Source organism: Pleurodeles waltl, chromosome 11, assembly GCF_031143425.1.
Source record: "Pleurodeles waltl isolate 20211129_DDA chromosome 11, aPleWal1.hap1.20221129, whole genome shotgun sequence".
Taxonomy (NCBI): domain Eukaryota; kingdom Metazoa; phylum Chordata; class Amphibia; order Caudata; family Salamandridae; genus Pleurodeles; species Pleurodeles waltl.
This window is the reverse complement of record NC_090450.1, coordinates 344,774,803-344,788,677: the sequence shown is the minus strand read 5'-3', so window position 1 is coordinate 344,788,677 and position 13,875 is coordinate 344,774,803. Positions and strand designations below refer to the sequence as shown.

The 13,875-nt window shown below is 43.5% G+C and overlaps 1 protein-coding gene across 2 annotated transcripts in view; it reads right to left on the bottom strand.

The window, feature by feature from the left end:
* HDLBP (high density lipoprotein binding protein) overlaps positions 1-13,875 on the bottom strand; it is a 671,758-nt gene that overhangs the window by 554,184 nt on the left and 103,699 nt on the right. For both annotated transcript variants that reach the window (XM_069213644.1, XM_069213643.1), the window contains exon 3: positions 8,180-8,292. In XM_069213644.1, the coding sequence (XP_069069745.1) occupies positions 8,180-8,255 (76 nt within the window). In that variant the 5' untranslated portion in view covers positions 8,256-8,292. The remainder of the gene's footprint in view (positions 1-8,179; positions 8,293-13,875) is intronic.

Sequence of the window (13,875 nt, the reverse complement as noted above, 5' to 3'; positions counted from 1 at the left end):
AGGCGCGCTGCGCTAGAGAAGGGCTGAGAGGCAGAGCGGCGCTGAAGGGGGAAATCGGTGCCGCAGAGATGCAGCGGAGTGCTGTGGCAGCTGTATGGGCATTCTTCCACCTGTTGGGTGCTGCCTTGTGCGTGCGACTGGAGGAGGAGGAGGAGGCCGTGAAAAATGAGGAGCGCGTTCTGTGGTCCTAAGGATTGCTTGGTGCTTCAGGTGGGTGCTCTGGCTGCAGGGCCCGTTTACCCCCGTTTGTCCCCCAGGTCTTGCCTTACAATACTGATGTGTGCCTGGCCACGGGGGGTCCATCTCCAAGGCATATCGCTCCCAGGAAATGAAGGGTGGCAGTGAATGAAGATCCATGGGGCTGTACCTGGCGACTGCATATGGTAGAGGCTGATCGGAGGCGGCAGAGACTACAAGGAGGTACCGTTGCTGGGAAGCCCAGAGATTGTTCTAAGTGTGGTTAACCCCACTGACTATCTGCAAGGGGGATTGGAGCGCGCAAGGGGTGAACTGAAGCGAACTGCACAATAATACTGACACTGAACAAACCTGCGCCTGATTGAGTGGTGCTGGCCCCTGGAGCCAGTGATAGTGCTGGTTTTCTAGGGTATTCATGTGGAACTGAAGATACTCATATTACTAGCAACATATTGACCCATTTGGCAGCGGTGAGACGACTGGTCCTTTTGACACAGTGGTGGAGTAGAGAGTATATTGGGTGTAGGCAGCCCACCCTGCAAGAGTGACACTGTGTGGATAGAATGATGGGGAAATCTAAGACACCTAAGCCCCAGGAGTGATCTGGACATATAGCTCTTCCTGAGGCACAGAGTTTGCGCTCTCTGGGAAGTACTTTACAGTCACATTTGGGTCAATTTGAGAAGATTTTGCAGGCTATCATCGACACTAAACAGTCTCGTTAAAACAGACTAGACACAGTCTGCCAAGACCTTAAGCTATTCAGAGTGGATCACCACAACCTGGCGGCGAGGGTTGGCGTGACTGAAACAACCCTAGGCATTATAGACCCCATTGTATCCAAAAACCAGAGGCAAATATAACGAATGGACTTGGAAGTGAAATCCCTACACAGACGTGCTGAGGATGCTGAAGGAAGATGAAGGAAGATCTCGTTGAAACAATGTGCGATTGTGGGGTTTCCAGAGAGAGTGGAGGGGCACAGTATGGAATTGTTCCTGGAGCAACAGCTCAAAGAGGTGCTGAATGGCACAGCACAGAAATTCTTTTCTGTGGAAAGGGCACACAGAATTCCGGGTAAGCAGCCGGCTCCAGGGCTACCACTGCGACCGCTAATTGTGTGTTTTCTCAACTACAGAGACCGTGATACAATACTGCAATACTTTCGAAATAATGGCCCAATAAGACATGAGGGGGCTTCCATTACGGCCTATCCAGACTTTACAGCAGAGGTTCAGCGCCAGCCCTACTCCTACATGAAGATAAAACAGCGTCTCCATGAATACAATTTCAAATACGCCCTGATGTTCCCTGCTAAGCTACGGGTGATTGCTGAGAACCATACTCATGTCTTCACCACGCCAGCTGATGCCTGGACGTGGATGCATGCCAAGGGTATTGCCCAGCCATCCGAGGGAGATTGGGAACATGGAGAAATGGCTTACCTCGTCAGCTCGCAGGAGACCCAAGAGGAGCTCAAAAGCACAGCCTACGAAAACACAAGCAGCTGCAGAGAGGGCAAGGGTACTGAGGGACACGACGTTGCACACTCAAAAATCTTTTACTATGCTCGGGCCCACTTCACAGGAGCAAACAGATTCGGACTCTGGTGGATCTGACTCGACCATCACGGATGTGATTAAAGGTCCGGTGGTAACACTCAGTACTGTGGATGAGCTAGAATACCTGAACAGTCACTTCTTGATCCTGTGGTGGTTTGTTATGGGACTCTGATTGTTTTTGCGGTGCCATGATGTGTGTTCTTGGCCAAGAGGCATGAGAATAGGAATGCCCCTCAGATGGCGTATGGATGGAGTCCATGACACTGATGGTTTCTGGCTTTGTGTACTGGTGGAGGTTTCTTTTTGTTCCACAGAGTCAGAGACCTCCTGGTAATGTGGCTGTAGCTGATGGAGGCGCTACTAAGAATATCTTTTATCCTGCAATAGGGTCCCTAAAAATGGGCTTCGACAGACCGTTACCAAGCTCCCCCAAATGGTCTCCAAATGGACAAAGTTTTTGTTGCAATCGACGTAGGTTTTCTTTTTTGTTATTATTGGAGGTGACTAGAGAGGCGCAAGCGCATCACCACTTTTGGGGGTTGCGGATGTTGTTGGGGGGTGGGGCGTTCTGTTCAACAAGTTTAACTGGTTCACAACGCATGCTCTCAATTGCCAGGCAGATACTTTCTCCAAGGTTGCAGTTGCATACCCTCACCAGGGGTTAGACAAGACAAAACAAGCACAAATGTATTGCTTACCGTGTTACAGGTTCACACAAACCATACAATATGCAGGAATATAATATCTTAACATGGAAAGAAAGCAGGATGTCTGCACTGGCTAAGAGGCATTGTATATCCACTTACCTCAAACGACAGAGGGTACATTTTGCCATACTACAGGAAAAACACTTGATTGGCTATTTGCAGGTCCTGGGGAAACGCTGGCAGGGACAGATATATGGTAAGTATTTTGCAGCATACGCAAGCGGAGTACTTGTGTGCATAGCGCCTGGGGTACCATATGTTCAGCATACACACAAGATAGATGAGCGGTGCAGATACATAGTGTTAAAAGGATAGCTCGAAGGTAGACCATTAACTAAGGCAGGGGTCTACGCCCCCAATAGCGCGTTAAGTGAATTCCTTCAAGTGTTGTCCCCCGCACTGTTGACTGACCCTGCTGTGCCTGCCATTCGGGGAGGGGACTTTGTGTCCCAGATGTACTGGTGGATCGTTCAACATTGCCATTGCAGGGTGCAATGAGTAGACGCAACTCTAATTTGTTAACAGCCTGGGCCGGTGACATCGGGGTGTATAACATGTGGTGCATGGGTCACCAGACACACGGAGTATTCTGTCTACTCCTCACTATACAAAATACACACTAGAATATACTTTTTGTGGGGAACTCCAACTGTGTGTTCTTTAAGGATTCGGGGATACCTGGCTGGACGTTGTCCCATCGCTCCCCATTGCTGCGGACTGTAAAGTGGAGTAGAAAACGTTCCACAATACCCACCTGGCGTCTACAGAAGGAAGCACTGTTGGATCATCCCTTTAGAGAGGAATTAAACACCTGTATTAAGCAATATTGGGAATTAATGGGTCCACTGACTTGAAGACTATAGAGTGGGATGAACATAAAGTTGTGGTGAGGGGACATTGTCTTTCGGCCTCCTGGGGGGGCGCGTCGGAAGCTGCATGTTGAGGTGGTCACTCTGGAAAAATATACACGAGCCTTGGAAATAGTAGTTGCAGAGAATAGGGCATTGTTTGAATCCCTTCGTTCTAAGCACGAGTTGTACGAGGAGGCGGATCAACGCCTTCGTCAGCATGATTACAATTACCATCTTATGCAATTACTGGCAGACGTTGACCGATCAGGGAGACTTTTGGCTTGGTTGTTGCAAGAAGACCAGCAACACACCTTATTCGGGGCTATACGTCTGGTTGACGGAACTATGGTCTCCTCGCAGGAAGCAATTAATGCTTTCAAGGACCACTACATGGGGCTGTATCATGGGCAAGCGATCTGCGACACCCAACGACTGGAGGCCTTCCTCTGTGGAGCACAGTTCCTGAAGTTAACAGCAATGAATATGGCAGCACTGGATAAACCCCTCAAGTTAGAGGAAATTGGTGTAGCCATAGCACAAATAGCCCGCAATAAAACCCCTGGCGTGGATGGCCTGCCGATAGAGTACTATGCCACTTATGCGCAGCACTTGTTATCCGTGTTTGAAGAAGCATGGACCAGCAGCATACTCCCACTATCTCAGAGAGAGGTTTTAATTGTGGTGCTCCCCAAACCTGGCCATGATCCCACAGATGTGAAGTCCTATAGGCTGTTATCTCTTCTTAATCTAGACTGCAAAAATTTTAGGCAAGGTGTTGGCAAATACTCACCCCTGTAATACACACTGGCTCATGAAGATCAAAATGGCTTTATACCATGGCGGAACACTTTCTTGAATATCCGTAAACTATTAAGCATTATTGGCGATACTACGACAGGGGCATATGGAAACGTGGCAATGTCACTGGATACAGAAAAGGCATTTGACACATTAAGCTGGGATTTTTTTGTTTGCCACTGCACTGCATGGGATTTGGTCAGGGTTTCGTGCCATGGATGCAGACCTTGTATGCAGAGCCCACAGCTAGAGTAAAAATGGGAGGAGTAATATCAGACAGCTTCACTATTGGTAGAGGGACCAGACAGGGGTGCCCCCCATCACCTCTACTGTTTGACATGCAATGGAGCTGCTTGTGGTTCAGCTGCGGGTGCTGGCCGAGCAGTGGAGGATATATCGGATGGGGACGCACTAAATCCCTTCGGATTTGTATAAATCAGATCTATCCGTATGGACCCGTTATATCAACAGGGTTTCGAATAGCGTTCTGACAACTCGTTCTTACCCGGACTCGTGGAAGGTGGCAATTATCGTTCCCATCCACAAAAAAGGAGACAAGAGCACCCCAGGGAACTATAGACCAATTAGTCTATTAGATAACCTGCAAAAAAAATTCTCTTTCCAGCTCCTAGCTAGACTTAAGTACAGGATATCGAAAAACCAGGTTTTAAGCCATCTACAGGCTGGATTTAGGGACAAGGTCAGTACCAGCGATCAGGTCTTCCGTTTTACTACCATCAAACGGAAGATAGTAGACGCTGACTGAGGCCACTTACTCGTGGCCTTTGTTGACTTGAAATCTGCGTTTGACCTTGTCTCACGTGCTAAGCTCTGGGAGGTTCTGAGCTCTACTGGAATTCCGGGCTCTATGATTAACATTATCAAAGATCTCTACTCTGACAAACATGCCAGAATTTGTTGGGGTTTGGCGGGTGAATTGTCCTCAGCTTTTCCTACAGCCCGTGGTGTGAGGCAGGGGTGCGTTCTGGCACCTACTTTATTTTTATTGTTCCTCAATGCATGCATCCCATATCTTTCAGATCCTTATGGTGACGCTCCAAGTTTGGGTGGGCAAAAGTTCCCTTGCCTTTTGTTTGCGGATGACACCCTGTTACTTTCACGAACTACAATGGGCCTCTCAAGACTGCTCTACCATTTTATGGACTTCTGCAAGGACCACGGGTTGGAAATTAATTCAGTAAAAACTAAATACATGGTCTTTGGGGACAATAGGTGCAGAATGAAGAGGCTGGTGTACTTAGAAGGTGTCCCTCTGGAACGAGTGGGCACCTTCGATTACTTGGGCATCAAATTGGAAGATTCACATCTTTGGCACGCTCAGCGCCAGAAATCCTTACTGTGCTTGAAGCAAAGGGCGGGCGGCATTGTTAGATTTGCCTCTAGATCGCCAAAATTTGCAATGTCTCCTGCCCTTGAAATATACAAATCTCAAGCTGGGGGTGCCTTTATGGTGCCGAGCTCTGGGGCCATTGTAGCCTGGTGGACTTGGCAAGGGCAGAAAATCAATTTCTGAAAATGCTGCTTAAAGTTACCCCCAGTACTCCATCTCTGCCCACTCAAATGGACCTAAGCCTTTTTTCTATCTCGCAGATTGCTGCCCTAACGCTCTTGTTATTCTGGATTCGGCTTTGGTCAACAGATGCCCTATCCCCATTTCGCTGCAGGCTTCTGCCTTTGTTGGGCCATAACACTATCATCAAAACCAAATGGTGTGTTTATGTTAAACAGGCTTTAACTCACCTAGGCTTAGGGTCCTACTGGATGGACCCATTCTCCATTCCCAAAAATGCTGCACAGGTACTGAAGGATGCTTTTTGGCACAATGTCCAGATTATGCAATTTGCTAAGACTGTCCCGCTCTCCATGTCGGACAAGTTCTTATCAATCAAATGCAATTCTGAACTTGAGCCCTTCATGGACATTGCACTATCTCCATTCGCACGAGCTCTTTTTGTTAAATTCCGAGTAGGGTCTCTCCCCTTATGTTCTATGACGCACAATTGGCCTAGTTCTACCAATAGTTCTAAGTTTTGCCCGATGGGTTGTAAAAGGGTAGAGACTGTTGCACATGTTTTCTTTTTCGGTCATGCATACCTCAAACAAAGAGCCCTTTGGATTATCCCGCTTTGAAAATCTATTGGTGTCAGGTCTTATCTTCATGCTGAGAGAATCCTAAAATCTGATCCAACTGTCCAAGTAGTTTTTCCAGTGGCAAAATTTCTCGAAGCAATCTGGCACCTTAGATTAGTTATTTTAAAGAAAAATACAGGGTAGTTAGTTTTTATACTTATTTATGCACTTCTATTTACTTGAGATGATCGATTTTACATTTTTTCTCCTAGTATAAAGTTTTTTTTTTGTTTTTGTTCTTTTTTATTATATTATATTATTGAGTATTTATGGATCTTGGGAAGTGGCCCCATGCTGAGAGGACCCCTTTATTGTTAAAAAATCCACTCTTGATTCTCCAGTGGGATTTTAACCTTCTTGTATCTTAATTCTCTACAGTGTATTTATTTTCTGCGTTTTTTTATATTTAACTGTCATTGTTTGTACTGTACTTTTATGGTATGTTTTCTTACTTACCGAAATAAAGTTAAATGGAATGAACTATATTATTATGAGAAAGGTCCTGTAATTCACATGCTAGTATGGGCACCCCAGAATTCAAAGATGTGCAAATAACCACTGCCTCAACACCTTATCTTGTGGCTATTTTGGAAATACAATGGTTTTCTTGATACCTATTTTTTTATATTTCAACAAATGAATTGCTGTATACCGGGTATAGAATAAAACCCATTGCAAGGTACAGCTCATTTATTGGCTCTGGGTATCTATGGTTCTTGATGAACCTACAAGCCCTATATATTCCTGCAACCAGAAGAGTCCAGCTGACGTAACAGTATGTTGCTTGCAAAATCTGCCATTGCAGGAAAGTTAGAGTAAAACGTTGAGAAAAATTGCTGTTTTTTTCACCTCAATTTCAATACTCTTATTTCCGCTGTTATTTTCTGTAGGACACACTTGTAGGATCTACACAAATTACCCCTTGCTTTCTGGGATCCAGCATTGGTTTCTCACCCATTTCTGTCTAACTGGAAGGAGGCTGAAAGCACACACACAAAAAAAAAAAAAAAAAAAAAAAATAGTAAAAATGGGGTACGTCCCAGTAAAATGTCAAAAATGTGTTGAAAAATGGGGTTTTCTAATTCAAGTCTGCCTGTTCCTGAAAGCAGGAAAGATGGTGATTTTACCACTGCAAACCCTTTGTTGATGCCATTTTCAGGGGAAAAGCCAAGAGCCTTCTTCCGCAGCCCTTTTTTCTATTTTTTTTTTCTTTTTTTTTTTTAAACAATTTTTGCTGTATTTTGGCTAATTTCTTGGTCTCCTTCAGTGGGAACCACAAAGTCTGGGTACCTCTAGAATCCCTAGGATGTTGGATAAAAGGACACAAATTTGGCGTGGGTAGCTTATGTGAACAAAAAGTTAAGGGTTTAAGCGCCAACTGCCCCAAATAGCCAAAAAAAGGCTCGGCACAGGAGGGGAAAAGGCCTGGCAGCGAAGGGGTTAATAAAGAATGAGCCTTAAGAATTGTCCAGTCACCAAACATTGCCACTCTTGTACTAAAGATTGTAATTCCGCAGAGAAATAAGGCATAACTCATTTTTGGCTGTACTGCCACATAGCCAGAGATAGCAAGGGATTGGCAATTAGGGTCTCAAGGGGTGAAGAGAGTTGGAGGGTGGTGTGTGCTTAATGAACTTAAAATTCATCACTATTTTATCTGTTTTTATTTAAAATAATCCATCGGTCATCTACTGCACTTTATAAAAATCTTTGCTAAGTTTTATTTTTGATCTTCAAAATTTTATCACAACAATGTTGAGAAAGCTTTAACTACATACCCGACTTCATCAAGCCTTCAGTTATGTCTCTCAAACCACAAAATAGAAATAGAAATAGAAAGATGCACAAGTGAGCACAAATATACATGTACAATTATTAAAGAGATAAATGCATAATGAAGCAGTGTTCTCACCTTTCGCTTGTTGCGGAGTCAAGCCACTGCGATGTTCAGCAAAGCTCTCCTGGGTCAAAACTGCCACGGAGCTCATTGTCGATTTCCCACTTACAACCAATCCGGGAATGCCACTGCGTTTTATAGAGAGAAAACAGAGACAACACATCAAGTCAAAATCTCATTCAACCCTTCGTTGCATTTATGAAAGTCCTTGATAGAAATGTTCGCAGCCTCACGGCCAGGACACTAATCCAAAGTGGATGACTGTCCTTTTCAGTACCTCGTTATCAGGGTACCTGGACAGAGTAGTCAAGGATAATTTGAAGGGGTGGTAAGAGGTTAGTTGCTCAAACTGCATAGACATCAACAAACTTGGGCAAAGCCAATAGGTCCTGCCAATGCAAGAGCTACTGGTTTTGCCAAAAGGTTTTAGCCATGTTGTACACCACCGTGGCACAGAGTGCCGTGGAGTATGTATGGGGTGGCAGCGCACTGCCTTTCCAAACATTTTCTATTGAAATTATCATTACATGTGTACAGAGTTTTACTGATAAAACTATACGGTGCACAAATAACGTGTAGAAATGGCTTCACCCACAGACATTTATATTTTGATGTGTGCTAGTAAAAATATTTTCTTACCCACCCCCAGTACTAGGCAAGATAGCCACATAAATCTTCTCACTTTCAAGTCAAAGAAAGCAAAGTGAGCACCAAGCTCCCTCTGAAGTCACATCCTGACATTTGACTTCTGCCTTTGAATGATCAGTAAATGTAGCAAGACAACAGTACTTAAAGTCCTGCTTACATAAAGCGAGCACTCATGAAGAATACTAGGAGCATGGTAATTAGACTATGCTCCATAGAAGAGACGAACTCAAGCTGGACAGCCTAAAACAAATAAAGAAGGAATATAGAAGGCAAGTAAGTTAGAGTTGCAAAGCCAATCGTAAGCAACAGGTGGAGTGCATTCCCAGGGTAGCTTTCAGAAAGTTCCCAAGAAGTCTTTTTGCAACCAAGCAGCTGTGCTTTCTAGTAGGCTTCGGCCAAAAAAAAAAAAATATATATATTTTCAACGTCCAGTGTTAGAACTTAAGTCCTCAAGCAAGCACTCTTCAATCAATCAATTAGTGTAAGCCTGCTGGATTATTATCCAGTTTTCAAGTACAGCATAGGCACCAAAACTATTTGAGTGATTACTGTCCAATCAGAACAGGCCATTTAAGACTAGCCATGGTGGCCACATCTAAAGTAAGGAAGATTTTACTTGTACATATTAAGTTGCAGGACAATGCCCTTCCTTATTGGTAAAGTACTTGATATCTGGCTTTTTTTTTTCTCTTTACCCCCACAAGGACCGAGACATGCTTGATTATTATTCGTACTTGTGTGTCTGTCTGTCCATTAATTTGTGGTGGTTTCACATGGACTCTACATGTGTAAGATGTGTCAAATGTTCCATGTCCATTTTCAGCATTCAGGCTTCAATGTAGTCATCTACCAACAAGTGTAGTTGCTCTGCACAATAAGTGCAGCACTTCTCCCCCTCCTGGCTGGAGATAATCATTTTTATTTAGGCGTCGTGTCTACAGTCATTCCACATCCTACTTTAGGTAATGCAAACTAATCTCAAGAGGTGGAAGGGCAGCATGACCTCAATATCAGGTCATCAAGTTATCATTATTCTGATATATACTGGAGGAGCCCCTCAGGATCCAAACAGGACAAGCAAACAGACTCCCCAGTACTAGCAACTAAGATGACAGGAGGTGGGGGTGAATGAGTCTTCTCTGGAACTGAGAGGGAACTGTCCACAAGCCCAAGAGAGCAAGGAAAGCCAGTAATGGTACAGCCATGCCTGTCCCACCCTCACTTTATAGTCAGCCCAAGTTTGGGAAGAATCTGTGAAGCCACCTTGCTGGTGCTGCGAGGAAATTTTGCTGTCTGCTGACCAGCTTTAGCCCCCCTTCTCTGTTGAAGTGACGTGCCTCCCAATCTAGCAAAGTCTAGCTATTGAAACACACACAGGAAAGTCTTGATCAATTAACCCTGTCCCCAAAAGGACAAAAGACACTGACTCAAACAAAGAAGAGAACAATCAAAACACAAGACTGAGTCAAAAGACACTACCAATAGTCAGTCCAAATACACAGGGAACTGTTACACATGTGCATCTAAATCCAGATTCACATACGCAACATATTACTGACCTTTGGTAAGATTCTGGTCAATACACTAGCTATAGATTGCTCACATAATATAAAACCCCTTCCCAAAAGGTGCCGGCAGTGCTTTTGCATGCTACACAGTGGCACAGTATGGTTACCTAGAAATGAAGCTGTATATAAGCACCACTCCTACACAGACAATAGTTTACCTTTTCTCTTTTAACACCCTCAGACACGGAGGTTGAGCAATCGGTTGCACTGTGCTGAAGACTAACAAAACGCTTTTTTAGATGTTAAAAATAAATCACTCCACAGAATGAAATGGAAGGATGCGGAGGAATAGAGTATCCACCAAGAACAGCTACCAAAGGGAAAAAAAAAAAAAAAAAAAAAAACGTGTTCTTTTGGATAATACTTCTAACCCTAGATTGCTCACCCTAGAATAGATCAACACCGTAGCACACCCGGTGCAGAGTCTGATAAGTCAGCTTATACAAAGTGTCTTACAGTTGGACCTGGTGGTCAAAACAGGAGTGCCACAAACTTATATACAGATGCCTACATCACAACCTGGCAAATTGAGGGCAAGGAGTTTGCGTGCCAACAGTGGTAACAAACGTAAACCTTGTAAAATGGGCCATCAGCCCTTTGAGAGGCTGCTTCTTGGCCACTGCACAGCAGATCTTAATGCAGAGGACTACCCACCTCAACAAGGTCCACTTCTGCACACCCTTCTCTTTTTTGCTCCTTGGAACCACACAAAAAGCTGACTTTCCACTTGATGGTACGATCAATTTAAAAACGTAGTCTTTTTGGGTTCCAACTGTAAAGTCTCCTATCCTCTTTCAAGGGGCAAAGGGGAGCAAAGACTAGTGATACTGAATAGATGGTTTAACAGGGAAGGGAGCTGAAACTTTCAGTAAGGCAGCCATGGAGCCCTTAGCACCTACTGGCCCAGCAAAATAGTAATGTAGGATGGTCACAAAAAGTGCACGAAGCTCACTCACACGACAAGCTGACATTCACAATAAGGAAGAGTCTTCAAGGTCAGGAGATGGAGCAAGTAGCAATGCATTAATTTGAAGATGGTACACATGTAAAAGTTAAGACCAAGTTAAGGTTACACTGTGGCATCACAAACATCTTTGAAGAAAACTGGTGTCAAACATTTTGCATGTTATATGAATAAAGGTCAGAGCAACAATTGTACAAACATTCGACAAAAAACCTTTTATAGTGCCAACTGCAAGGCTTTTCTGGGCTAAAGACCAAAACAAAAAGTTTAGGCAGCTTTGCCTTCAAGCGGTTAGTGTTGGTAACCCAAAAGGTTACATATTTATCACAACACTCAGAGAAAAAAAAGGGACTTAATCGAAGGTCAACTGGCAGCAATCATGACAACCACTACTTCAGGTAACAAAGCAAACACTGTCAATGGCTGCCATTCAAACTCCACACATTTTGGTGTAGATTAGGGAGTAGGAAACATATGTAGCACAGATGAGGTCCTCACAGTGTCACTGATTGAAAGAGTAGATGCTCACCTACATAATTTACCCCTACCGCACTCATGACCCAACGCAGACCCACAAGGATGACTAACTCTGAAGAGTGTTCTTGTGAATACTTAATCAATTGAAACGGTTGATACTGCATGTTTAACAGTGGCAAAAACATTTAGACAACATTATCTCTACTGCTATGATATGCCGCATGCAGTCTGCTCAGTTTGTCAGCTCCAGCATTAAGGGACTCTGCACTATTTTTTGTGATCAAGAAAACATCCTGGCACTACTCACCTCAAGAGATTTAAAGGCTACTTGTTGCAGTACCACACGGCACTGGTGTTGTCAACGAAAACCTAGACCAGCATCCTATTGTTAAAGGTTAGGAAGGTGTTCAGTTAGAATATAGCCTACAGTTCCAAACTCCAGAATCCTCAGACCTCCCCAGCCAACATGAATTTCTCCATCACCACAGTCTGCGCTGGGTGGAGAAGAGAAAGGGGCTTGTCAAAGGATCGACTGAATTTGAGCAGCTAGCACTGCTAATATGGAACGGACTCCTCGCTCGTGGACTTGGGTGGTATAGGAAAGGTTGATGCTGTGGCTACTGGCACCTCAAATTCAATTACAGAGCATGCATGTGTCACCCGGCATTGTTGACAATCCAGGACAGAGCCTTAGACATCGGGATCATAGCACTAATGTCTTATAACTCATTACATACGCAAAATCGAGCCTGTGTCCAGGATCACCCTTATTAATTGAAGCCTCTGGACCAAACCACCATATGGCAGAACATTCAGCAAGTAAATACATACTAGATTCAAGTTGCACATTAGACACGTATATACTTAATACTCAGGACTTGAAAAATCTACTCGCCCACTTGCTGCGGTGAGTCATTTTATCAGATCGAGCAACATTTAGGACCTATTCGCCCTTACTGGCAAGTTAACAAACAGGTGTTCTGTTCAGTCCGAAAGTGAAGGAGCAATAAAGACACGTTTAAAGCTTGCTCTTATCTTTTGACATCTACTCTATGTCCAGCGACAGAGGTCAAAATTCAGTTTCTTTATACAATTCATTTTCCTTCTGACTCAAGAGTTCCTGGATCTTGAAAGGCGAATTATCTGACCTGCTGTACAAAGTGTAAAATGAAAGGCTGTAGGGTGTCATGTTTTTCCTAACACACATATAAATGAGACTTTCACAACTACTGAGATATATTTTGATATGTTTGTACAATTGATCTATTTTTTGTACCTCTGATGAAAAAAATATTTTAATAGGATGAAAACAGTATGTAACACTTTACATGGTGATGTGCAAAGGATAAACATGTTTTCGAAAATTGAATTTTCAGAGATTGTTAATACACTATCAGTAAAGCTGCAAATTAGTGGGAAGGTTTTCAGCATGGCTTGGAAATTTACCATCTGTTAATGACAGTGTGCTACCACAGCATGATTTAGTAATATATTTGTGAATTGAAACAAACTGAGTAATACCCCTGCCTGATGGCAATGCTATTGGTAAATTAAGAGGCAAGGGATGGAACATATGCCCCCTAAATGTGGGCTAGGCTCTCTATACATTAAGCTTAAGTTTTTTTGGACAGCAGAAATAATGAGCTCACATATTTGAAGGTGCACTTATATGTTAGAATGAAGTATAAACAAGACTAAGATATTTTCATAAGGTCACACAATTTGAGACCCGTTGAAGGGTCAAGTATATCACAGCTAGCTTGAGGAGATTATTCAAGTTACTTGACCTGCAGGTTTAGTGACATTTTTGTGATCTTGAGGCCCGACAAAGTCAATGATTTCAGAGAGTTTAACCATCCTTCCGTCATGTGTCACATAGCACATGTTGATTTACAGATGTGCTAATATATTTTACTACGCATTTGATGTAGTTAATTTCATTACATTTTCTGTACATAGTGTCACTAATGCTATAGATCACAACAGGAGTTATCCCTTTTAAAGTTATTCAACTTAGGACATTGGCAAATTAACATCTATATTTGTCAGAAGCA